Consider the following 24647-nt stretch of genomic DNA (forward strand, 5'->3'; position numbering starts at 1 on the left):
AGGTAAAATAAGTATTGAATATGCAAGATTGCATCCCAACTTGACAACATGTCTCAATAACCCAATTAACAAGCTCCATCAACCAAAAGTTTACCGCAGCCCACAAGCAAAAAGAAGAACCAAAAAGGGGAAAAAAGAGCAAAACAGGAAGACAAAAAACCATCAAAACAAAGAAACAAGATTTTGAGGTCTCTTAACACCCATTTTTCATTAAAGACCAAAATATGTTCACATTTAACTCATCTAGTAGATTATTTTCATAAAACTATTTTAATCTAAGAATGGAAGTATTGTCTGTACCAAATTAAAGGGAGGATCTGTAAAAAAAAAAAAAAGATAATGAAATTTATTTAAATATTAGGAACCATGTTTCAAATTTAATGGAAGAGGAGACGTGGCTTGTCATGTACAATGGGGGTGTTGGGGGACTGTTCCCAGCATTTCCCTTGCTTCAATTTGGTTTTGGACGGAAATAACATTTTTAGACCTAAAAACTTTTTTTAAGATAATAGAGAATAAATCTCAAGTTGAACATATACGTAACGGATTTGAGGTGATCTTGGAGGCACCGTATCACTGAAAAAAATCCAACCATGATTCCAAAGTCCAGATCCATATTCATTGCAAACCCGAAAACGGGCCCATCAGCAGTTGAAGAAACCCTGACGAAAAACCAAAAAACGAGCCGGTTGTCGTTTGGTTTCTTATCTTTTCTGCTTATCCACACCTTTTTCACATTTTTCCATGCCCCCGACGCTCAAGCCACGTGCGAGTGCGACCTTTCCCTCGATCTTCTTCTCCCACATAGCACCCCGGCGTACTGCGCACCCTTGCCCACCACACACATGTCGATGATATCGAAAACCCTGACGCGCCCTTTTTGATAAGCTGATTCCAACTCATTTAATTTTTTGTTTTTTGTTCTTTTTCTTGTCCTGGGAAATATCTACTAATTCAAGAAGATGATGGGCTCTGAGAACCAGGGCTTCGAAGAAGCTCACCTCTTCGCTTCCCGTGAAGAAATGGAAAATCTCGTTCTTGACGAGCCTCTCAGCAACCATAACAACCATCAGAACAATAATTCCTACTCTAGTTATCGAAGCGCCACGTCATCAATCTCCGACACGACGCACCACCCGCTGTCCCCGCCGATCCTTGCGACTCCAGCCGACTCCGATCCCTTGCTTTCCCCTCCACTCTATCGTAACCTTAACGCATCTGATAATAACTCCTACATCGAGCCTCCTTCCTACTCTGATGTCATCTTCAGTCCTTTCGATGAGAACTCAGTCAACGAAATCAACGGCCTCGATTCGCCTTCTAAGAATCCAGAATCTTCATTGACGCTTTCCAGATCGCCATCGTCCAGCTCAGATTACGTCAAAATTACGGTTTCCAACCCCAAAAAAGAGCAAGAGACCGCGAATTCACTCGTGCCCGGAGGTAATACTTATTACACTTATTTAATTACGACGAGAACGAATATTCCAGAATTTGGATCCTCCGAATTTAGTGTCAGGAGAAGGTTTAGGGATGTAGTCACGTTATCGGATCGGTTAGCGGAAGCTTACCGTGGATATTTTATTCCGCCGAGGCCGGATAAAAATGTGGTGGAATCTCAGGTGATGCAGAAACAAGAATTCGTTGAGCAAAGAAGGGTTGCATTGGAGAAATATTTGAGGAGGCTGGCGGAGCATCCGGTCATTGGATTAAGCGATGAATTGAAGGTGTTTTTGCAAGTGGAAGGGAGGCTTCCATTGGCGACAAGCACTGATGTGGCTTCACGGATGCTTGATGGCGCTGTGAAGTTACCGAAGCAGTTGTTTGGGGAAAGTACTGCGGTGGTGGCGCCTCACGAGGTGGTGCAGCCTGCAAAAGGCGGGAGGGATTTGTTGCGGTTGTTTAAGGAATTGAAACAGTCTGTAGCAAATGATTGGGGTGGTTCTAAACCGCCTGTAGTAGAGGAGGATAAGTTGTTTATGGAGAAGAAAGAGTGGATTCATGATCTTGAGCAGCAACTCAGCAATGCTTCTCAGCAGGTAATTTTAGTGGTTTTTCAGGAGTTTGAAATGTACATTTGAATCTTGGATAAAGTTTTTGATTATGGTTTTTGTTTGGGATGTTGTTAAATTTCATTTAGGCTGAGGCACTTGTTAAAGCACAGCAAGATATGGGGGAGACAATGGGAGAATTAGGTTTGGCATTTATTAAGTTGACTAAGTTTGAGAACGAGGAGGCTATTTTCAATCCTCAAAGAGTACGGGCTGCTGACATGAAGTGTTTGGCAACTGCAGCAGTCAAAGCTAGCAGATTTTACCGAGAACTGAACGCGCAGACTGTCAAGCATTTGGTAATATGCAAAAAAACTGCACCTCATTTTACTTTTTGAACTTAAAAACATGGATTTGAGATGTCTACAAGTATTCATTTGTCGGCAATTTGTTTTGAACAAGAATATGAGTTTGCAATGTGACAAATCTCTAGTAATCAGTAAGTTTGGTAATTGACAACTTTAAGAGGTCTGAAGCTATGTTGAATAGCTGGCTTGTTGATTAGCTTAGAAGCTAGTTATTGTTGTTAGTGCATGCATTACTCGAAATTCAAGGAATTATGCTGGTGATTGCTATTTCTGTTGAGGTTTCTATACTTGAAAAGGGAAGTTCATAATTATTTATAATGCACTTTGTTTTTTGTGCCTTTTAGGATACGCTTCATGAATATCTTGGGCTTATGTTAGCCGTGCATGGTGCATTTTCTGATCGATCAAGTGCTTTATTGACGGTACAAACTCTCCTATCAGAACTATCTACATTGCATTCGAGGGCTGAAAAACTTGAAGCTGCATCATCAAAAATATTTGGTGGTGACAAATCAAGGGTACGCAAGATAGAGGAGTTGAAAGAGACTATAAGGGTTACTGAAGATGCTAAAAATGTTGCCATAAGAGAATATGAGCGGATCAAGGTAAGTAATTTTTATAATATGTTTTCTCTTTATCTGAATTTGAGGATAATTTTTCCCCTTTGTTGTTGATATATGGAATTTGTCTTGTGTTCATGCTATGATTGTTAATATATATGCTTTGTATTTTCATTGCATGTTTTTATCACATAAATATTGGCTCAATGCTAGATATCCAAGAAGTTGTCTGTGATAAAGATAGTTCACTGCTAATTTATTGAGGTTTCCCTCTATGAACAAAGGTTCATAACCACACAACTGATTGAGGTATAACTAGTTTTGCCAATCTATTCTGCCGAATAGCTGGTTTTAGATGGTAGCACTTGTTCAGTCATGTCTATGTGGCTTTCCCACTGTTTTGACTGTTTCAGTTTCCTGTATTTCTTTTATTATTTTTAGGCTGACCCTTATTGACATTTCAGTGCATGCAAGCATGATGCTAGGCAATAAGCATACCTACTCTTTAAACAGCTCTTAGGTCACAGCCTTTATTAAATCTTGAATAAAGCTACTAACACAGGATTTGAAAGAGCAACTGAAGATTTGATAGGATTAACTTAAAGGGAAATAATAATGGTATTAGTAAAACTACGTTACTAGCCATGCAATGCCCCTTACTGCCAGTTCTTTCTCTCTTTATCTTTTCAACTTTCATGTGATAATTTAGAAGAAAAGAAGGGTGCACAACTATACTTAGTTCATGTGCTTTACAAAGATGATCAAGTCGCTTTGAGCTGTGTCTTTTGCGCCAAGCAAATGTACATTGTTGGGTCCTTTTATTGTAGGTTTTTTAGGTACTGATATGATTTGATTTGTGTTTACATTTGCTAGTACATGATCTGCATTTTTATGGTTATCTTCGTCATTTTCTAAGTTTGTTTCATGATGATGTAATTGCAGGAAAATAACAGGTGTGAACTTGAAAGGCTTGACAATGAAAGACGTGCTGACTTCTTGAACATGTTGAAGGGGTTCGTTGTAAATCAGGTAATTTTGATTTTTGTTTTCCTGTCCATGTTGGATGATCTTATCGTGTGGTCAGAGCTTTGATTAACTTGGTTTGAGTATACTTAGTCTACCCATTTGCAAACTTGTTTGATTGAAATTTTAGTATCCTGTGCATAAAATTTATTCGATAAAACTTGTGTTTTCTTTGCTGAAAGCTACATTACTCACTGAACTTTATGTAATCAAGCCTGTTCCTATTGTCTTTGCTTTATAAACCAATGTAGTTGATTTGCTTTTAGATGTATTCGGTTGTCAGTTTCTGACCCTAGTTACTCTTCGTTAAAAGATGGTCCCATGTCACTTTATGGTCACTTCATTGATCATGGGGCTTTCTTGCTTTTACAAGAGGTCCTTGTGGATTTTGTTTGCTACCCTTCTCAAAATGCAATTTGAACAGTTTTAGTTTCCCCTATTTCTACTTTACTATGGGTTGTGGCTATAAAAGGTATAACTAGTGTATTGAATCAATTGAACTCTGTTCCTCCCCCCCCCCCCCCTCTTAAAAAGGGCCATAGATTCCTGTGTGTTAAGGCTGCTTGTCTGTAACGGGTGGTTCAATTTCTGTTGTCAAAATATTGTTATGTACTTGAGCTTGTACTTACGAATTAAAAAAAGAAAAAATCGACAATGAAGAGAATGCAGTTGAAGCTTTCAACATATTAACTATTTATGCATTCAACATTTTGTTTCTTAGCGACATTTCTTACAAAAATGTAACAGGTGGGATATGCTGAGAAAATTTCAAATGTGTGGGCAAAGGTTGCAGAGGAGACGAGTGGATATGCAAAAGATAGTTCTTAAATGTTTGGATGTATATTCAAATCCTCAGCCTTCACTTTCTCCTTTCCTTTTTATATTTTTGGTTATTGCCCCCTCCCTACTAGGCGATAGTTTTACATTAGTAATAATGAAGAAAATGGAGCGCTTTGGTTAGTTGTTTTTTTTAGCGCATAACTTTTTCCCTCTTTAATTTGTATCTCAGAGAAAGGTTGTAGCACGACTGTTGCATTTGATTTGATCCTGGAAATTGTTTGTTACAACTTATTTGATATTCTGGCATGGCCTGGCCAGTGACTAAAATTCCTGATTTCTTGATAAATAGTGGTATGGTGGCCCAATAAATAACAATTTTTATATAGTTTCATTAATACAATTCTCAATGTAAAAGTAAAGAATGAAGAATCCACATTTCAAAAAAAACAAAAAAAGAAAAAACGCCATAGATCCATATGTTCTCACGACGCTGGATCTACAATACTAATTCCTTGAAAGAACAGAATCAATGAATCATAAAATAAAGAACCCCATAAATCAAAATGCTCAGACGCGCGATACAATAGCGGGAGCTGCCGCGGCGGTGGCGGCGGCAACAGACGAAGCAGCCCAACTTACAAACCAGAACAATCCCGACCCCAACGGCTCCTGTTCATCAAGAAACAGATCCTTCGGCATCCTATATGCACCGTAAGCACACACAATACCCAGCCCTATCATGATTCCCGATATCAAAAGTGATCCCACGCTCGTCAAAAATTTCACCACCACAGTTAATGCCACCAATATCGCCAGCGTTTCTCTATCCGAGTGCGTTCGGCCCCATATCACCAGCGGCTGGTCCGACGGCCGCAGCGCGTAGAGGAAAAGCCAAGCTGAGATTAGTGACATCAGGATTATTAGAGAGAAAGGGTGGGAGATAAGGGAGAACGCAAGTACACCCGCGAGTACGGTAAGATAATTCGATCGGAAGTAGGAGAAATTCTTGCGTACTCGCGAGGTGGTATCGGAGAAGGAGGCTGGTTTTGGCGAAGGCAGTGCGGTCGATGAGCTCGGTCCAGGGACGGCAGTGAGAGAGAGCGTGGCGGATAGAGCGAGAGATGCGCGTGAGGATGGACGGGAGATTAGGGGTTGTGATGGAAGGTGTAGATTCGGCGTTGGGCTCCGAAGTTGAGACTGGGAGCACTGGATTCGAAGACATTGGTTTGGTGGTGATGAAAGAGAAATTCAAAGAAATCTGAGAGACGGTTGGAAGAAATTTGGTTGAGTATGCTTTGAGCGGAGGAAGAAGACAGGAGACAGTTGGAGAGACTTGATTTGAGAAGCTTACATAAACGGTTTCTGGGATTATTTTGGTGGGGTTTGAAACCGTTGATGGGATAAACGGTTCTGATCGCGTTCTTTTAAATCTAAAGATTCCCCTTTTGCTGGCATTATCGGTCAGTAACGACTGGGTCTGGGGAAGCAGCATTTTTCAAGTAAATTCCTTTATTTTCCGAAATTAATCTTTGGATGGATAATTTAAAAGAGAGAATCAGGCCCATTGATGAAGGCGTCGTCTAAATCCAGTAGGCTCAAAAGATATAAAACAACTACTTAGTGCCAACGGTAAGGCCCGTTGGTAAAGGCTCTGTTTAATTTTGGAAACGCACTAGTAATGAAAAAGAAAATGGTTAGACTTTGTCAACGGAGAGACTTTATGGCAAACTCAACTGAACTCATTATTATTATTATATAGAGTAGTTGGGATGAACTTCTTTCCTCCCTCTTTTTTATATAGTTTGTTGCTCAATATTAAAGTCATTTAACTGTTTTTTTTTCCCGGATATTTAAAATTCTCTTAGGCTAGAGGCTCTCCTCTCCTAACTTCATCAAGAGTCAAAATAAACATTTTAAACCTATGATTAGAAGGAATATAAAAAATAATCTTCAGGGATTATTTTGTTGGTATGGAATTGGAAACCGTTTCGTTGTTTTTGTTTTTAGTTTGAATTTGCGTCTCCAGTCCACCTTCACTCATTCTAAAACCAATTCAGTCTTCCAATATATTACCATCCATAACTATAAGCCAATTTCACTTTCTCTTTTCTTCTTTTTCCATTCAACTCGCTTTATCTGGCTCTTTTTTTTCTTTTAACAAACCGCGTTTCCCAAGGTCTTTTCCGTCATATCACTTTCACTCTCCCTCCATTCCCTCCATCTCAAAACCCATCTCCCTTCATCACTTCCCCTCACGTCTTTCCCTCAAAACTTCTAATTATATTCAACCAAGAGGAAAACGCGGCTGAGAATAGTGTTTTCATGAGCTAAAGTAGAAGCAACCAGAGTTAGAGAGAAGAAACGGTTGACTGTTTTGCACGATGGCTGAGAACGGTGAAGAGAAGCTGTTAGCGGTGGCCAGGCACATAGCCAAGACGCTGGGCCAAAACGACACCATGGCGGACGATATTTTGCAGATCTTTTCAAACTTCGACGGCAGATTTTCTCGCGATAAGTTGTCTGAGAAAATGGTCGACGAGGACCCTCGTGGACGCGCCACGCTCGAGCGGACCCTTAATTCCTTCGATCGTCAGATCTCCCATTACGTGGCGTTTGACCACCCCATCTGGGCTGACATGGCTGATTCTTCTGCCTTCCTTGACGCTATTGACGAGTTAATTGGAACGATCAGGGACTGGAGCCCCATGGCCGCTGAGAAATCCTTCGGCGCTTGTCTTGTACGCGCCGACGACTTGATGCAACAGGCCATGTTCCGCCTCGAGGATGAGTTCAAGTCTCTGGTGGAGCGAGGTGCAGAGTCGTTTGAAGTGAGTCGAAACAACCACGAGTCAACAGGGAACTTATCGTTCGATTCAGACGACGAAAATGAAGAAAACGAAGAAGGTATTCTTCACAACGGTGCGGATCTTGATCACCAGATCCCAATAGCTCAACCGATAACGGACTACGATATCGTAATCGACGCGCTTCCATCAGGAACTATAAACGATCTTCACGAGATCTCCAAGCGCATGGTAGCCGCAGGGTTTGGTAAAGAATGCTCTCACGTTTACAGCACGTGCCGAAGAGAGTTCCTCGAAGAGAGCATCTCGAGGCTAGGGTTACAAAAGCTGAGCATCGACGAAGTCCAAAAGATGCCATGGCAAGAGCTCGAAGACGAGATTGAACGCTGGATCAAAGCCGCAAACGTCGCGCTTCGCATCCTCTTCCCGAGCGAACGCCGGTTATGCGATCGCGTCTTCTTCGGATTCTCCTCCGCTGCTGATCTTTCCTTCATGGAAGTCTGCCGTGGCTCCACCATTCAGTTACTTAATTTCGCTGACGCCATTGCTATTGGAAGCCGATCACCGGAGAGACTTTTCAAAGTTCTCGATGTGTTCGAGACATTGCGTGACTTGATGCCTGAATTTGATTATGTTTTTTCGGATCAGTACTGTTTGGTTCTTAGAAACGAAGCGATTACTATTTGGAAGAGATTAGGAGAAGCAATTCGAGGGATATTCATGGAATTAGAGAATTTGATTCGGCGGGACCCAGCTAAGGCAGCTGTTCCTGGTGGCGGACTTCATCCAATTACACGTTATGTTATGAATTATCTCCGTGCTGCGTGTCGTTCCCGACAGACATTAGAACAAGTTTTTGACGAAAGTAATGTGGTTGTTCCATCTAATAAGCTTGATGATAGAGGTTCGTCTTCGTCTTCAATGTCGGTTCAGATGGCATGGATTATGGAGCTTTTGGAGAGTAATTTGGAGGTAAAGTCCAAGATTTATAGAGACTCTGCTTTGTGTTCTGTTTTTATGATGAATAATGGAAGATATATTGTACAAAAAGTGAAGGACAGTGAGTTGGGGTCACTTTTGGGTGATGATTGGATCCGAAAACACACTGCAAAAGTCAGGCAGTATTGTACGAATTATCAAAGAAGTTCATGGAATAAGATTTTGGGAACTTTAAAGCTTGACAATTCCTCCTTGGCTTCAAATGCGATTGCCAAGTCTATGAAAGAGAAGATTAAGTCATTCAATTTGCAATTTGAGGAGGTATGTAAAACTCAGTCTACTTGGGTTGTATTCGATGAGCAGCTGAGAGAAGAGTTGAGGATTTCAGTGTCTAGGCTTTTGTCACCAGCCTATATAAACTTCATTGGGAGGCTCCAATGTATCCCTGAACTTGGGAGGAACGCTGACAGGCTTATTAGGTATGGCCCAGAAGATATTGAGGCTAGGATTAATGAGTTGTTTGAGGGAGCAAGCGGATCATCCGGTGGCAGGAAGTAAAGGTAACCTGCAGCTAGTGCAAGTTCAAGGATTCTTTTTGTGTCGAGTGAATGGTAGTCTAAAATGATTTGCAGTTTGGTACTAGGTGTTTGTTATGCATTTAGCACAAATTTTCCTCTTCCTTTGTGAATTAAAATCATGGATATTTGCCTGTATTAATCAGAATGTATTCTGGTATTAAGGTGAATTATAATCTTGCACCGTTTTCTTCATCTGTATATAGGAAATCTAATCATACATGATATATTATCATTTATTATATGAGGAATTCTTATTACTGGTTTTTTATTTATGGTAGTACATTATTTTTCTAAGCTGCTATTTGATTTGGTAGGATTTAGATAAACATGAAGTCCTAGTTTCACTTTTTAGTTACTCGGGTGGATAATTGGATACAGCAACTTTATGACTTACCCATCTAATATTCAAATTGTAAAAGCTAATCCATAAGTGTTGTTTCGTTGGGTAGGATCTGTTAAATTGGGAAGTTTCCTTGTCTTTGCTGGGCAATTAACACAAATCGTTTGTACATCTGTTGTAGGCAATTTTGTAATGAAAATGCCATTTGGGCATAGTTGCTTTCAAGAATTGTTAAAGTCCTGTGCATGCTTCTTCTATATGGTAGATGCTACAACTTGATTAGTACGAGATTCATTTGTATGGATTTAGCCTATAGAAATAGAAGTTGCATTCGGCCAATAAATAAAGTTTTGAGATTGACCATTTTCTGCACATATGCTAAAGCGTATAACCTTACCAAAATTACTCCTTTCCAGATCATGCTCGGATGGGCCAACACAAGAATGATTTCTTCCCCAGAATTAGCATTTTATCCCATTGGAATAATGAATGAGTCATTCCTTTCTGTCTTCACCCAATCTATTTTATACTTGATCTAAAATATCCCAAGCCATGATTACTTTCAAGCATTCTGAGTTCAACATTTTCATGCAGCTTCTTGTGCCTATCAAAACAACATTCCTTTTATGGTTGTGAGTTGATATTATTCTCATCCCTGATTGAGCTAGATTCAAATTAATTCATTTGACTTGGGCTTTTTTTTATTTATTCCTTCACTCTGGCTGTATCGACTTAAGAATGATAATTACGTGGTATGGCAAAGAATGACATTTTTTTTTTTTAATTCTGGATAAATGGATACAAAAAAGAAAAGAAATACTATCAGGAGATTGTAGACTTTCTTTTTTTGGCCAAAGGAGATTGTGGATTGAAATTGAATAGATCTGGATCAGGTGACAAAAGACGCGAAAAAACATCAGGGATGTTTTCTGCTTTTTAGGTTCCTTGAGTCAAAATGTTGTGCCTTGTAATTTGGTATATCGTGGGTCCAATGTCTTTCTCTTTCAATTGAAAAAGATTTTGACAAGCTGAAATTGATTGAAAATATAGGAAAAGCATTAAAAGCACAGAATAAAATACTCTATTTTCCATCCTATGACCTGATCCAATCCAACAACATGTCAATAGATAAATCAAGGTGAAAGCTATGGCCTGTGGAAGGGTTATTTAGCAACCAAGAGATTAAAGAAAAAAGAAAGAAAGAAAGCTATGCGTAATGCATTTTGTTCCACTAAAAACTTTGATCACCGGATGCTTTGAACAAGCTGGTTTTCTAAGAAGTTAGCCAGGGCTCTGTAAGCTGCCTCGCTCGGGTGAAAGCTATCCCAAAATAAGAACTGAGAAAGCTTTCCGCATGCAGGAGTCTTTGGATTGCACAAGAATGCCGCTTCCACTAATCCAGTCCGGCAGCATCCTCTTTTTGTGGTTGTGAAACCTACGTCACACCTTACAGAAATCATTCCTCAATTTGCTTCCCATGAAATATACCAACAGTTCCAAGTTAAATACATATTGTGTTACCATATTTTTGTGGATTATTGGCCATTTCCAGAAATCGTGTATATACGTCAGCATGTATAATTGTGCTGCCTGGAAGCGACGCCCGCAGCTGAGAGGTAACAAGTTCTCAAGCTTTTGATTGTAAGACTGAGCGTCTGCATTCTCATCCTCCAAACATGTCCGATTAAGCGGGTGCTTAAGTAGTCTTGCCGTGATTAGAACGGGAAGACAACCCATTGGAGGAAGCCCTGCTATAGCTCTTGTGCGACAGCCCTGATTGTATAGTTCCTGCAAACAACTGGAAGTTACCCTGTTAAAAACAAAACCTAGAGGCTATTAAATTGCTTTTTGGTGAGACTTTTGATATAACCTTGACATAGTCTTGTATTGCTTTTTGGCAGAAAATCTTGAAAGTGGCTAACGTCAAGCTGCGCTCAACGAAAAGGCAAGAGGGAGAGTAATTGAAACCAAAGTCGTTAGTTCCTGCACTGACAACTACCAAAGAATTTTATATGATATTTTTATCTTCCGTGTTACCAACAATTCTACTAAGCTTTGCTGTATAACTCTTAAATTGATCAAGTTGCTTGGACACTGGAATGGCTCGCCTGTTTACACTGGGATGACTCGCCTGTTGCAACAGTGGTAAGATCGTCATATCGTTAACCAGCATGATGCAAAACTAACACCAGTTCGAAGGTCACCAATTTGAGAGATTTGGGTCTAGAAAAAGGAGGGACAGTCTGTTTTATGCCTAGAAAACTGGTAACAAAGTCTGGAATGAGTTTTCCATTTGAAAACATACTCGTAGGGATGTGACTTGAGAAATTTTCCTTTAAAAATCGTACAAATAAAATTGTTGTTCCCAGTACCAACCACGGAGTCACCAAAGATGAGAATGGAGGTGAAATTTGGCACAATTGCAGCCCTCATGAAACTGCATGCTTTGGTGATGATTTGCACCAGTATTAATAGGAGTGTAAGAGCCATTTTTAACTCTCTTTGGAACGATGACTTGGTATTTACATATAAGGTAATGCTTGTATTTAACTCTCAATCTGATATCCAAATCTCAGAAGTTATAATAAAGAGAGCAGCTAGCTCGGAAGAAGAACAATAAAAATTAATTGGTAATTAAATAAATTTAAACAATAAAAATTAATGAGTAGAACAAATTGAAATTCTTAATGACCAAGTAGTAAAAAGTATTTTAAATATATTTAACCAAGAGATATACTAATAAGTAGAAGTTCTTTGTAAATCAAAATTTTTGATGACCCACTAATAGGACTCTTGTAAATTTGGAATTATTAAAATTATGAGTCTATGTGATCTCTAATGAAAGATGGTTTTCTCTAATGTAAGGGTTTTACAAAATTGTAGGGACTTAAAAGATTTGAAAAATATATGCAGGACCATTTGTGAGCTGCAAGAAAAGCAAGTGAAATTTTCTCTAAAAGTAAGACTTTTGATAATAGCCGCCATACTCGGCCACAGTGTTCTTGGAAGCAGGATAATTTGAAGGAGATGCTCAGATGCAATATGAGATTTGTAACCATCTACCAGATTGAAAGTGTGTTCTAAGTGTAAAACTACCAACAAAAAGGTAAGAAACATAATAATATTCGATTGTTCATTCCACTGATTCAATGAATCAGTGGCGCTGATCACACAGAAATTCAGGAAAGAATTCCTTCTTTACGAATTTGGCAACGTTTTGGTCGGTGGCTTGGCCAGGATGAACACTGTCCCAATATAAGAACTGTGAAGCATTTTCACATGTTGGAGTCAACGGATTGCACAAGAATGAAGCCTCCACAAGTCCTGTCCCGCAGCACCATGATCTGTCTGTTACCCCAAATCCTGTCATGCTTTAAATTGTCAGTTCATTCTCAATCAATAATCGAAGCTCTATTTAACAAAATCTAGTTCATCATTTGCTACAATAACTGTAAGGTTTCTCCATTTGTGACTCGGAGGTTGGGAGCTTAATTTGCGCTGACAAATACTAGCTTATCATATTTTTTAAGGTGATTTATCTGTTAGGAAAATGAGGTCCAACCCCATGCAATTAGTTTTGGACCAATCAAAAGCTATAGGTCTTGATCTTTCTTTTTACACAGAGCCCTAGCTGCTTAATAAAAAAGAGGTAGGGTTGTTTTAAGATGGTATCGAAAACCAAGAAGAGAAAAGAAGAAAGCCAGGAAAAGTAGAGAGAAAAAAAAGAAGGGAGAGTTGGTTGAACGGAAGTTGATCCATGGTCCGATTGAGCTGAAACTTTGTCAGCAAGTTTATGATTCAGAGTTCTACATTCTGAACGGTGAAGATTGGGTTTGAAGCTCTCTAGGAATAAATTCGTGGTATATTTGTTGAATTATCTATTTGGTGAGATTTCTTTAATTGTCTCTCTAGTTGTTGATTAGCTCTAGTTTTAGCTAGAGAAGAACTTTGTATATCCATTATTTGATAGTGGAGATTTTTCTGGTGGTCCGTGGTTTTTTTCTCTACATTGAAAAATTTTTCATGTAAATCTTGGTGTGCTTTATTTTTTTGATTGTTGTTTATTATTGTGGGTTTATTACGATATATTACTTCTGTGTTATTGTGTTTATTGCTTCAGGCATAACAAGTGGTATTAGAGCAAGGTTATTTTGAGACAACGATATAGAAGTAGCCCACAACAAAAGTAAATTCTATTTGAGATCATGGAGGGTGATACATGTTGTATTATAAAATTGACAGCATCAAATTATTTAATTTAGAAGCTTATGATGAAGGATCATTTACATTGCAAAGATTTGTATGAGTCGGTATTGAGTGATTCGGCTAAACCAGTAGATATGAAAGATGAAAATTGAAAGAAGTTAGGCAGAAAGACACTGACTGTAATAAAAAAATGAATTGATATCAACGTATTGCATCATGTAGTGCATGAGACAGATGCCTACATTGTTTGAAAAAAATTGGCAGCATTGTATCAAAGAAAAATAGGTATGAATAAAATTATGCCTGTTAAAAAGCTTGCAACTTTATAGTACATGGATGGACGATCGATTACAAAGCACTTGAGTGCTTTTCAAGACATATTTAATCTGATGACTACTATGAAACTTAAGATGGATGATGAAATGAAGGCATTGTTTCTTTTGGGTTCATTGTCAGATAGCTGAAATACTCTAGTTGTGACTGTTTTTAATTTAGCTCATGATTATAAGGTAATATTGGAGATCGTAAAGGACAATATGTTTAATGAAGAAGTAAGGTAAAAAGATATAGACCCTGAGAATCAAGCTCTGGTCACAGAGAATAGGGATAGAAACATCAACAGAGATTATAATTCAAAAGGCCATAGTAAGTCTAAACATAGATGTAAGTCCAGAGATAAAATGAAGTATTTTCATTGTGGTAAAACAGCTCATATAAAATGACACTGTAAAATCTTGAAGCAAGAGTGAAACGATGAGAAAGGTAAGAGTTTAGATGATGGTAATGTTACAGTAGTGAATTCAGATAGTGATTGAGTTATTTTGATTTGTACACATGATAATTATAATCATGTTGGTGATCCAAATATTTAGTGAATAATTGACACAGAAGCGACATATCATTGTGTTTCTAAGAGAGAGTTATTTACAACTTACAAAGTATGAGACTTTGGTTGCACTAAGATGAGAAACAATGGTGTGTTGCAGATTGTTGAGATTGGTGATATTATTATACAAATTAGTACATGTTGCATGTTGACTTTGAGGGATGTTAAACACATTTCAAATATGAGAATGAACTTGCTTGCTATTAATGTCCTTGATAAAGAGGGATATGAGAGTCGACAAAAGAATGGGCAGTGAAAGCTTCTCAAAAGATATATGATAATTACAAGAAAAAAATTATGCTGCATAATGTACAAGACATTGATGCAATTGAATGGCAACCAGGAAAATGTCGTTGAGAATAATGCTACAGCAAACTTGTGGCATAAGAGGTTGGCACACATGAGCAAGAAAAGGTTACAAGTTTTGACAAGACAGTCTCTCATTCCCTTAACCAAAGGTATGTCTTTCGATTCATGTGATCATTGTTTGTTTGATAAGCATTGTAGAGTTTCTTTACATAAGAGTTCTTAAAGAAAAAATAGATTAGAATTGATTTATTTTGACGTATGTGGTCCCACTAAGGTTGAGTTATTAGGTAGTAGCAGGTATTTTATTACTTTTATTGATGATGCTTCATGTAAGATTTGGGTATATATGTTGAAATACAAAAGTCTGATACTACAGTATTTTCAAAAATTTTATGCAATGGTGAAAAAGATGACAGGATTATCCTTGAAGTATATTCGGACTGATAATGGTGGGGAATACACATCCAAAGCTTTGAAAAGTACTGTTTAAAGTATGAGATCAAGCATGAGATGACAAAACTTGGAACACCCCAGTATAATGGTGTAGCTGAAAGGATGAATCATACCATTATGAAAAAAGTTAAATGTATGTTGAGGATGACAAAATTACTAAAGCCATTTTGGGGTGAAGTAGTCAACACAGCTTGTTATTTGCTTAACAGATCACCATCAATTCTTTTGGGTTTTGACATTCCAGAAAGAGTATGGACAGGAAAATATGCTTCATACTCTCATTTAAAAGTTTTTCGGATGTAAAACATTTATGCATGTATCGAAAGAGTAGAGGTCAAAGTTTGACAGTAAAGCTACATAGTGTATGTTTATGGGATATGGTGATGAGAAATTTAGCTATAGGGTATGAGATCCAGTGAAGAGAAAGACAGTCAGAAGCAGAGATATAATTTTTCATGAAAAAAAACTATAACAAACCTTGAGAAAAATGATAAGACTACATGGGTTACTGTTAAGTGTGATGTTTTAACACTGACAGAAGTTTCACAGGAAAGAGCCACAGATAGTAGAAATGAGCAAGAAATAGAACTTGGGGATATGAATAAGTCAACCACAGTTAGTGATGAGCCAGATGCAATTAGTTTTAAATAGGAAGAGCAATCCTCTCTACCTGAAAGTATCGAGTAAAGTGAGCTACCTTCGACATTAGGTGATGTAGAGTTTCAACCTAAGAGATCTACTAAAGAGCGCAAGCCATCTACTAGGTATCCAAGTTCAGATTTTATTTTAGTTACCAGTGAGGGAGAGCTAGAGAACTTTCAAGATGTGCAGGCTATTCCGGATAGAAAGCACTGGTTAAAAGTAATGAAAAAAAGATGGAGTTATTACGAAAAAATGGTACTTATGATCTTGTTAAACTTCTGAAAGAGAATGGACTGTTGAAAAATAAATGAGTGTTCAAGTTGAAAAATGATGATGACAAGCTAGTGAGGTACAAAACTTGATTGATGGTGAAAAGTTTTTTTCAAAAATCAAGTATCGATTTTGATGAGATCTTATTTTCAGTTGTGAAGATGAGTTCCATTCGAGTGGTATTAAGATTAACAATTAGTTTGAATTTTAAGCTTGAGCAACTTGATGTTAAAACTGCATTCTTGCATGGTGATTTATAGGAAGACATTTATATGAATCAATCTAAGGGTTTTGAAGTGAAAGGGAAAGAGCATTTAATATGTAAATTGAAGAAAAACTTGTATGGCTTGAAATAAGCTCTGTGATAGCGGTACAAAAAGTTTGATTCTTTTATAGTAAGTCACAACTATAAAAGAACGATAATGGATCCTTGTGTGTATGTCAAAAAATTTTTTGATAGTAGCTTTATTATTCTCTTATTATATGTTGATGATATATTGATTGTGTGATAAGATGCTAGTATGGTTTACAGGTTAAAAGAACAATTGTCTAAGTCCTTTGATATGAAAGATTTAGGTCTAGAAAAGTAGATTCTCAGTATGGATATTATCCGAGATATGAGAGCTAAAAAGCTGTGGTTGTCACAGGAAAAGTATGTTGAACGAGTGCTTAGTAGATTCAACATATAACATGCTAAATCAGTTAGCAGTCTACTTGCCAATCATTTTCATCTGAGTAAGAAATATTATCTGATATCTAAAGAAGAGTAACTAGCTATGTCTAATATTCTTTATTCTTTTACAGTCGGTTCTTTAATGTATTTTATAGTTTGTACATGGCCTGACATTGTTCGTGCAGTTGGTGTAGTGAGCATATTTCTTTCTAATCCAGAAAAGATTCACTGGGAAGCATAAAATAGATTTTTAGATATTTAAGGGTACCTAAAAAATATGCTTAAGTTATAGAGTTTCACAACCAGTTTTAAAAGGGTTTACTGATGCTGACATGGCATGCGATCTTGATGATAGAAAATCTACTTCAGGGTATTTGTTCACTTTTGTAGAAAGAGCTGTGTCTTGGCAATCTAAGATGCAAAAATGTGTGGCTTTGTCAACTACAGAGGCTGAGTTTATTGCAGCAATTGAAGTAGGTAAAGAAATGTTTTGGATGAAATATTTTTTTCTTGAATTGGGGTTAAATAAAAAAAAGTATGTGGTGTTTTGTGATAGCCAGAGTGCTTTAGATTTGAGTAAAAATATCATATACCATATTAGAACAAAGCACATTGATGTTAGATATTATTGGTTACGTTCAGTGATTAAAGAATAGCAGATGTTGTTGAAGAAAATTCATACTGATGAGAATGTAAGGGATATATTAACTAAGACACTTCCCAGGAAGAAGCTTGAGCTTTGCAGTAACTTGGATGGAATAAGTTCCTTGGCTAAGGTAAATTTCAAATGAAACTGTTATGGTTATGAATCTCTTCCTAATGGGGTTGGAGGGGGAGATTGTTAGGAAAATGGGGTCCAACCCCATGTAATTGGACCAACCAAAGGTCATGGGCCTTGGTCTTTCTTTTTACACAGAGCCCTAGCTGTTTAATAAAAAAAAGGTCGAGTTGTTTTAAGGTAGTGTTGAAAATCAAGAAGAGAAAAGAAGAAAAGCCAGGAAAAAAAGAGAGAAAAAAGAGAAATGAGAATTGGTTGAACGGAAGTCGATCCATGGTCTGATTGAGCTAAAACTTTGTCAGCAGATTTATGATTTAGAGTTCTACATTCTGAATGGTGAAGATCGGGTTTGAAGCTCTCTAAGAATAAATTCGGATTGTATTTGTTGAGTCACCTATTTGGTGAGATTTCTCTAATTATCTCTCTAGTTGTTGATTAGTTCTAGTTTCAGCTAGAAAAGAACTTTGTATATCCCTTATTTGATAGTGAGGATTTTTTTGGTAGTCCGTGGTTTTTTCCTCTACACTAGAGGGTTTTTCACGTAAATCTTGGTGTGTTTTATTTTTCCTGCGTTATTGATTATTGTCTATTACTGTAGATTTATTGTGATATATTGCTTCTGTATTATTATATTTATTGCTTCAAGCGTAACATTATCATGTCAACCAATGGCTCATACACTCCTACATAGACAATTTTGCTCCCCGGCTGCAGCTTCCCAATTGAGGTAACAACTTCGCAATCTTGCCATTATAATCTTGTGCATCCGAATTTTGATCTTCCAGGCATCCTCGATTCATGGGATTTCAAAGCTTGATCATGTGAAATGGAAGGCAACCAATTGGAGGAAGACCACCTATCACCATGTTTCGGAATCCAAGATCATACAGTTCCTATAAGTAGACTTTTCTGTATCAGTACATAGTTCAAGTATTTGTTTGGTGAACATGTGTCTTGTAAGTGAAGATCAGAGAGAATTGTATTTACCATGACAATTTTTTCTAGACTTTGCTGCAAAAAGGTTTGGTACTCGCTAATGTTGAACTGCAATCTCCGCGTAGGTATATCATAGAAATTGAAAATAAAGTCATTAGTTCCTGCAATATTCACCACCACAGCCCCACCAATTATCGTCTTAGCCTTTTCTTCACCCACAGTTACCTCAAGCTTCTCTAGGTAACTCCTAAATAGCTCAATTTGCTCAGACAAGGGTATAGAACTAGAAAGTTTACTAGTTAAATCGTCATATCCTGATCCAGCAGATGCAAAGTTAACACCTGTACGATGATAATTATCTGATAGATTTGGATTCAGGAAAGGATGGATTGTGTCTTTGATCCCCAGAGAGGAAGCCAAATAGTCAGGAACAAATTTTCCATTTGAAAACCAACCTGTAGGAATGTGACCGGAGAAATCTAGGCCATATGGGGGATAATTGCCCTTAAGATATGTGTTGATGTAGTTGTTGTTGCCGGTATCCACTGTTGAATCACCAAAGATGAAAATTGCAGTGAATTTTGGCAGTGTTGAGGGCTTCATTATGTGGCTTGTGCTGATGCAGTTCATCCAAGTGTGCAGCAGGGAAATAATGAAGAGTGTGCTGGTTGCCATTTTTATCTTATTCTAATTAGACGACTTGGTGATTAATGATGATTATTTATAAAGAAACAAGTCAGGGAATGGTTGATATACTTGTAGCTAGAATTTCCATGAGTAAATATTGGCGGATAAGTATGAAAAACTCTATATTTGAGTGAGCCAACCTGCTTATTGAAGCATTACTAGTTTTGGAGGTGGGAATTAATGTTGGAGTTGTTGTTTTCTTGCTCAAATGCCTTGGACTTAAGTTTCTTGCTTCTGTTGATACCTAATTACGAACAATTGTATGCTGAATCTAAACCAAAAGTTAAAACTTGAGCTGGTAATGTCAACATGTAAAAATTATCTATAAATAGATAGGTAAAACTTTGTGTTACCGAGACTTTAATTAGTACACAAAATATGCATTATTTCGATAAAAAATGATGCATTAGAAATGCCTGTTAGTACAATCTTGTTCGAACTTAGAAAATTTTTTTTCTTTAAATCAGAATGATTTTAATTTTATCATCAAATTCAAATAAAGACGTATAAACGAAATAAGATTAACAACAAATTATATAATTTTTATGTATATAACATAACGAATGGTTCTAAAAACTCAATTTATGATAAATGATAGTTTTCTTAAATAAAAGTTGGAGATCAATATAAGAATAGGTCAAATTCATTCTAAAACTTCCTAAATAAAAATTTATAAAGGTTAGAATATAAATTGTTTTCCTAAGCCAAAAAAGGCAATACAAAGAAATCAAGCCAGAAGTTCTTCACTTGTCTCGGGTTCTATGTAGCAGTCTATAGTAACTGCGGAAAAATTTCCTTCTCAAGGTATTTGGCAAGGTTCCGGTAGACTTCTTGGGTGGGATGAACACTATCCCAAAATATAAACTGTGAAGGTTTTGGACACATTGGTGTCAATGGATTACACAAGAATGAAGCTTCCAGAAGTCCGGTGCCACAGCAACCTCTCTTTGTTTCCACAAATCCTGTTTTGCCATACAAAACAGTTAAAAATTGGTTTAATAACGTAAGTAATATTACTTCAAGAAAACAGCAGTAAGATAATTTATAATTACCATATTGCTGAGGATGACTTATCATGTCAATCAATGACTTGTAAGTGTCTGCATACAAAATTTTGCTCCTTGGCAGCTTTGCTTGTATTTCAGGCAACAATTTCGCAAGCTTCATGTTATAAGATTGCGCTTCTGAGTTCTGATCGTCCAAACATCGTCGATTTCTTGGAAACTCAAGTCTGGCTGTCATTTGAATGGGTAGACAACCAATTGGTGGTACACCAGCTACAATCATTTTTCGGCATCCGAGATCATATAATTCCTATAAATTCAAGCATAAGTAATGTATAAATATTGAATACTATAATTTAATTTAAGTCTTGCTTTGGATCAAAAAATTAGTGATTGCTGGTTATAGGTTCAAATCCTCCTGTCTACTTGATATCAAGCACATCCAAATTGAAATTTCTATTGCTACGGGCATTAAATAGACGGTAGGTTAAAGAAAAGCACAGAAAATAGAGAAAAACAGCAGTTCATATCTATTTTCTTTTTTGTTGCTCTCAGAGGTAATAAAGTAAGACATTAGCAAACATGTAATAATTTGAAGTGTAGATAATTAGTTGTGTTTACCTTAACAAAGTCTTCTACCCTCCGCAGCAGAAAATCTTCGTACCCGTTATTGCCGAACTCCAATCGTCTTGTTGGTATGTCGAAGAAATTGAAAACAAAGTCATTAGTTCCTGCACTGATTATAACCAGAGCCTTACCAATGATGTTCTTGGCCTCCTCTTCTCCTACAATTCCCTTAAGCTTCTCTATGTAACTCTTAAAGAGCTCAACTTGCCTTGAAACTGGGATCACATTGGATAATGTAGTAGTTAAATCATCATATCCCGATCCAGCAGAGGCAAAGCTAACACCCGTGCGAAGTTCATCTTCAGATAGATTTGGTTGCAGAAAAGGAGGTACAGCCTCTTTGATCCCCATAGAAGAGGCCACAAAGTCTGGAACAAGTTTTCCATCTGTAAACCTCCCTGTGGGAATATGGCCTGGATAATTTTCTCCATATGGGGGTATGTTAGCTTTAAACAATGTGCCGATATAATTGTTATTACCGGAATCGACTGTTGAATCGCCAAAGATGATAATGGCAGGGAACTTTGGCGTTGTTGTGGGCTTGCCGGGGCTGGAAGTGTTGATGAAGGTCATTGAAACGAGTACTACGACAATAACGAAGAGTTTGGAGGTTGCCATCTCGACTTCTTAAGGGGCAAAGAGAAGCGCTTTTGCTAATGAGATATATTGAGAATTCATAGTGATTAAATGACTATTTATATTTATAATCTTTGCTGATATTAATTAAATTCTAATTAATTCAATACCAATTTGGATTTGAATGGAATTGGTTAAAAAATTAATTGGTAATTAAATATATTTAAACAATAAAAATTAATGATTTGAACTAATTGAAATTCTTAATGACCAAGTAATAAAAATTATTTTAAATATATTTAACCAAGAGATATATTAATAAGTAGAAGTTCTTTGTAAATCAAAATTTTTGATGACCAAATAATAGGACTCTTGTAAATTTGGAATTAGTAAAATTATGAGTCTATATGATCTCTAATGAAAGGGTTTTACAAAATTGTAGGGATTTAAAAGATTTGGAAAATATATGCAGGACCATTTGTGATCTGCAACAAAAGCAAGTGAAATTTTCTCTAAAAGTAAGACTGTTGATAATAGCCGCCATGCTTGGCCACAGTGTTCTTAAAAAGCATAATAATTTGAAGGAGATGCTCAGATGCGATGTGAGATTTGTAACCGTCTACCAGATTGAAAGTGTGTTCTAAGTGTAAAACTACCAACAAAAAGGTAAGAAGCATAATAATATTCGATTGTTCATTCCTCTGATTCAATGAATCAGTAGACCTGATCACATAGAAATTCAGGAAAGACTTCTCAACGAATTTGGCAACATTTTGGTCGGTGGCATGGCTAGGATGAACACTGTCCCAATGTAAGAACTATGAAGCATTTTCACACGTTGGAGTCAAAGGATTGCACAAGAATGAAGCCTCCACAAGTCCTGTCCCAAAGCACCCTGATCTGTCTGTTACCTCAAATCCTGTCATGCTCTAAATTGTTAGTTCATTCTCAATCAATAGTCGAAGCTCTATTTAACAAAATCTAGTTCATCATTTGCTACAATTACTGTAAGGTTGCTCCATTTGTGACTCGGAGGTTAGAAGCTTAATTTGCGCTAACAAATATTAGCTTACCATATATTTTAGGGTGATTTATCATGTCAACCAATAGCTCATACGCTCCGACATAGACTATTTTGCTACCTGGCAGCAGCTTCTGCAATTGAGGTAACAACTTCTCAAGCTTGCCATTATAATCTTGTGCAACCGAATTTTGATCTTCCGGGCATCCTCTTCAAGGGATTTCCAAGCTTGATCATGTGAAATGGAACATGTTTCGGAATCCAAGATCATACAGTTCCTATATGTAGACTTTTCTGTATCAGTAAATAGTTCCAAGTATTTGTTTGGTGAACATGTATATTGTAAGTAAAGATCAGAGAGAATTGTATTTACCGTGACAATTTTTTTTATACTTTGCTGCAAAATGTTTTGGTACTCGCTAATGTTGAACTGCAATCTCCTTGTAGGTATATCTTAGAAATTGAAAAAAAAGTCATCAGGTCCTGCAATATTCACCACCACAGCCCCACCAATCATCGTCTTAGCCTTTTCTTCACCCACAGTTCCCTCAAGCTTCTCTAGGTAACACCTAAATAGCTCAATTTGCCCGGACAAGGGGATAGAACCAGATAGTTTGCTAGTTAAATCATCGTATCCTGATCCAGCGGATGTAAAGTTAACACCTGTACGAAGATCATTATCTGATAGATTCGGATTCAGGAAAGGAGGGATTGTGTCTTTGATCCCCTGAGAGGAAGCCAAATAGTCAGGAACAAGTTTTCCATTTGAAAACTCCCTGTAGGAATGTGACGGAAAAATGTTGGCCATATGGGCGATAATTGGCCTTAAGATATGTGTTGATGTAGTTTTTGTTACCGTTTCCACTGTTGAATCACCAAAGATGAAAATTGCAGTGAATTTTGGCAGTGTTGAGGGCTTCATTATGTGGCTTGTGCTGATGCAGTTCATCCAAGTGTGCAGCAGGGAAATAATGAAGAGTGTGGTGGTTGCCATTGTTATCTTAGTCTAATTAGACGACTTGGTGATTAATGATGGTTATTTATAAAGAAACAAGTCAGGGAATGGCTGATATGAGTAATATTGGCAGATAAGCATGAAAAACTCTATATTTGAGTGAGGCAACCTGCTCATTGAAGGATTACTACTTTTGGAGGTGGGAGTTAATGTTGGATTTGTTGTTTTCTTGCTCAAATGCCTTGGACTTAATTTTTATTGCTTCTATTGATACCTAATTACGAACAATGCTGTGCTGAATCTAAACCAAAAGCCAAAACTTGAGCTGGTAATGTCAACATTAAAAATTATCTACAAATAGATAGGTAAAACTTTGTGTTACCAAGACATTAATTAGTACACAAAATATGCATCATTTCGATAAAAAATGATGCATTAGAAATACTTGCTAGTACAATCTTGTTCTAACTTAGAAGGTTTTTTTTTTTTTTTTAAATTAGAATGATTTTAATTTTGTCTTGAAATTCGAATAAAGACATATAAATACAATAAAACTAACAGTAAATTATACAATTTTTTTGTATATAATGTAACGTATGATTTTGAAAACTCAATTTATAATAAAAGAAAGTTTTCTTATATAAATGTTAGAGATCAATGTCATATTAATCTTAGTTGAAAATGAATTTATGAGATCAATTTATGAATTTATGTGGTGGGGCGGGTCGAACTTCTCAAGTTGGTTAAAGTCTAAACACGGGGTTCAACTTTAAACAAATTGAGCCCAGAAAGCCCAAAAATTTGAGGAGGATTCAAGCCGAAATGGTTTCAACCACAAATCCCTTAGAAGGTTAGAGGAAAAGTTCAAACCTCCCGAGCCCCAATCAATGGAAATTGGTTTCGAGCCCAAAAGATTGTTTCAGCTTTCACAATAGAGGCAGAAGACAGCCCAGCACAGTCTAACCAACTGAGCTACACAAAAGCCAATTTCATCATAATAATATATCAATTGAACTACAAGCTTTGGTTGGGTCAACTACCAACCCATCATTTTGATATGTTTCTATGCTATGCGTGCGCCAATATATACATATATATATATATATATGATTTATAATTAAGAAGAAAAGCAAGGATTGGAATAAGAAAATTCGATAACAAGGTAGTGAAAATCTTGAATTTAATGTCAAATTGATCAAAGCCCAAGACGAAGACCTTTCACTATCAAAATCAAAAGCATT

General features: G+C 37.0%; 4 protein-coding genes and 2 pseudogenes across 6 annotated transcripts; 2 read left to right on the forward strand and 4 right to left on the reverse strand.

The window, feature by feature from the left end:
* Window positions 1-746: 746 nt before the first annotated feature.
* LOC111285255 (sorting nexin 2A-like) lies at window positions 747-5068 on the forward strand. The gene is made up of 5 exons (XM_022874596.2): window positions 747-2039; window positions 2141-2350; window positions 2704-2964; window positions 3862-3948; window positions 4690-5068. Exons 1-5 carry the CDS (start codon window positions 963-965, stop codon window positions 4768-4770), a joined length of 1716 nt encoding a protein of 571 aa, XP_022730331.1. The 5' UTR covers window positions 747-962; the 3' UTR covers window positions 4771-5068.
* An 11-nt stretch (window positions 5069-5079) lies between these two features.
* On the reverse strand, window positions 5080-6214 carry LOC111285256 (PRA1 family protein B1 pseudogene; annotated as a pseudogene).
* Window positions 6215-6344: 130 nt separating this feature from the next.
* On the forward strand, window positions 6345-13388 carry EXO70B2 (exocyst subunit exo70 family protein B2). Of its 3 annotated transcripts, XR_016342720.1 has the most exons (3): window positions 6345-9025; window positions 11285-11528; window positions 12297-13388. XR_016342720.1 is itself a non-coding variant. In XM_089761909.1 (2 exons), exon 1 carries the CDS (start codon window positions 7104-7106, stop codon window positions 9021-9023), a length of 1920 nt encoding a protein of 639 aa, XP_089618035.1. In that variant the 5' UTR covers window positions 6345-7103; the 3' UTR covers window positions 9024-9025; window positions 11285-11683. The 3 variants fall into 3 exon arrangements, 2 of the variants coding, with proteins under 2 accessions (XP_089618035.1, XP_022730330.1); XM_089761909.1 differs by lacking the exon at window positions 12297-13388 and having other exon boundaries at window positions 11285-11683; XM_022874595.2 differs by lacking the exons at window positions 11285-11528; window positions 12297-13388 and adding an exon at window positions 9800-10091.
* Window positions 13389-18276: 4888 nt separating this feature from the next.
* On the reverse strand, window positions 18277-19276 carry LOC111284247 (GDSL esterase/lipase At1g06990-like). The gene is made up of 2 exons (XM_022872972.2): window positions 18588-19276; window positions 18277-18493 (listed from the first exon to the last, which is right to left on the reverse strand). Exons 1-2 carry the CDS (start codon window positions 19209-19211, stop codon window positions 18407-18409), a joined length of 711 nt encoding a protein of 236 aa, XP_022728707.2. The 5' UTR covers window positions 19212-19276; the 3' UTR covers window positions 18277-18406.
* A 509-nt stretch (window positions 19277-19785) lies between these two features.
* LOC111286222 (GDSL esterase/lipase At2g30310-like) lies at window positions 19786-21609 on the reverse strand. Its single transcript, XM_022876092.2, has 3 exons — window positions 20849-21609; window positions 20276-20537; window positions 19786-20185 (listed from the first exon to the last, which is right to left on the reverse strand). Exons 1-3 carry the CDS (start codon window positions 21470-21472, stop codon window positions 19995-19997), a joined length of 1077 nt encoding a protein of 358 aa, XP_022731827.2. The 5' UTR covers window positions 21473-21609; the 3' UTR covers window positions 19786-19994.
* Window positions 21610-22510: 901 nt separating this feature from the next.
* On the reverse strand, window positions 22511-23526 carry LOC111284248 (GDSL esterase/lipase At1g06990-like; annotated as a pseudogene).
* Between the last annotated feature and the right edge of the window lie 1121 nt (window positions 23527-24647).

The sequence above is a fragment of the Durio zibethinus genome, chromosome 6 (genome assembly GCF_047325235.1).
Source record: "Durio zibethinus cultivar Kanyao isolate XHJ-2024 chromosome 6, ASM4732523v1, whole genome shotgun sequence".
Taxonomy (NCBI): domain Eukaryota; kingdom Viridiplantae; phylum Streptophyta; class Magnoliopsida; order Malvales; family Malvaceae; genus Durio; species Durio zibethinus.

Coding starts and splice junctions, on each gene's coding strand:
- LOC111285255 (XM_022874596.2), top strand. CDS start 963: ATGATGGGCTCTGAGAACCAGGGCTTCGAAGAAGCTCACCTCTTCGCT. Junction 2,040..2,140: donor TCAGCAATGCTTCTCAGCAG/GTAATTTTAGTG, acceptor AATTTCATTTAG/GCTGAGGCACTTGTTAAAGC. Junction 2,965..3,861: donor GAGAATATGAGCGGATCAAG/GTAAGTAATTTT, acceptor ATGTAATTGCAG/GAAAATAACAGGTGTGAACT.
- EXO70B2 (XM_089761909.1), top strand. CDS start 7,104: ATGGCTGAGAACGGTGAAGAGAAGCTGTTAGCGGTGGCCAGGCACATA.
- LOC111284247 (XM_022872972.2), bottom strand. CDS start 19,211: ATGGCAACCAGCACACTCTTCATTATTTCCCTGCTGCACACTTGGATG. Junction 18,494..18,587: donor GTCTAGAAAAAATTGTCATG/GTAAATACAATT, acceptor GTCTACTTATAG/GAACTGTATGATCTTGGATT.
- LOC111286222 (XM_022876092.2), bottom strand. CDS start 21,472: ATGGCAACCTCCAAACTCTTCGTTATTGTCGTAGTACTCGTTTCAATG. Junction 20,538..20,848: donor GGGTAGAAGACTTTGTTAAG/GTAAACACAACT, acceptor TTGAATTTATAG/GAATTATATGATCTCGGATG. Junction 20,186..20,275: donor AAGTCATCCTCAGCAATATG/GTAATTATAAAT, acceptor ATGGCAAAACAG/GATTTGTGGAAACAAAGAGA.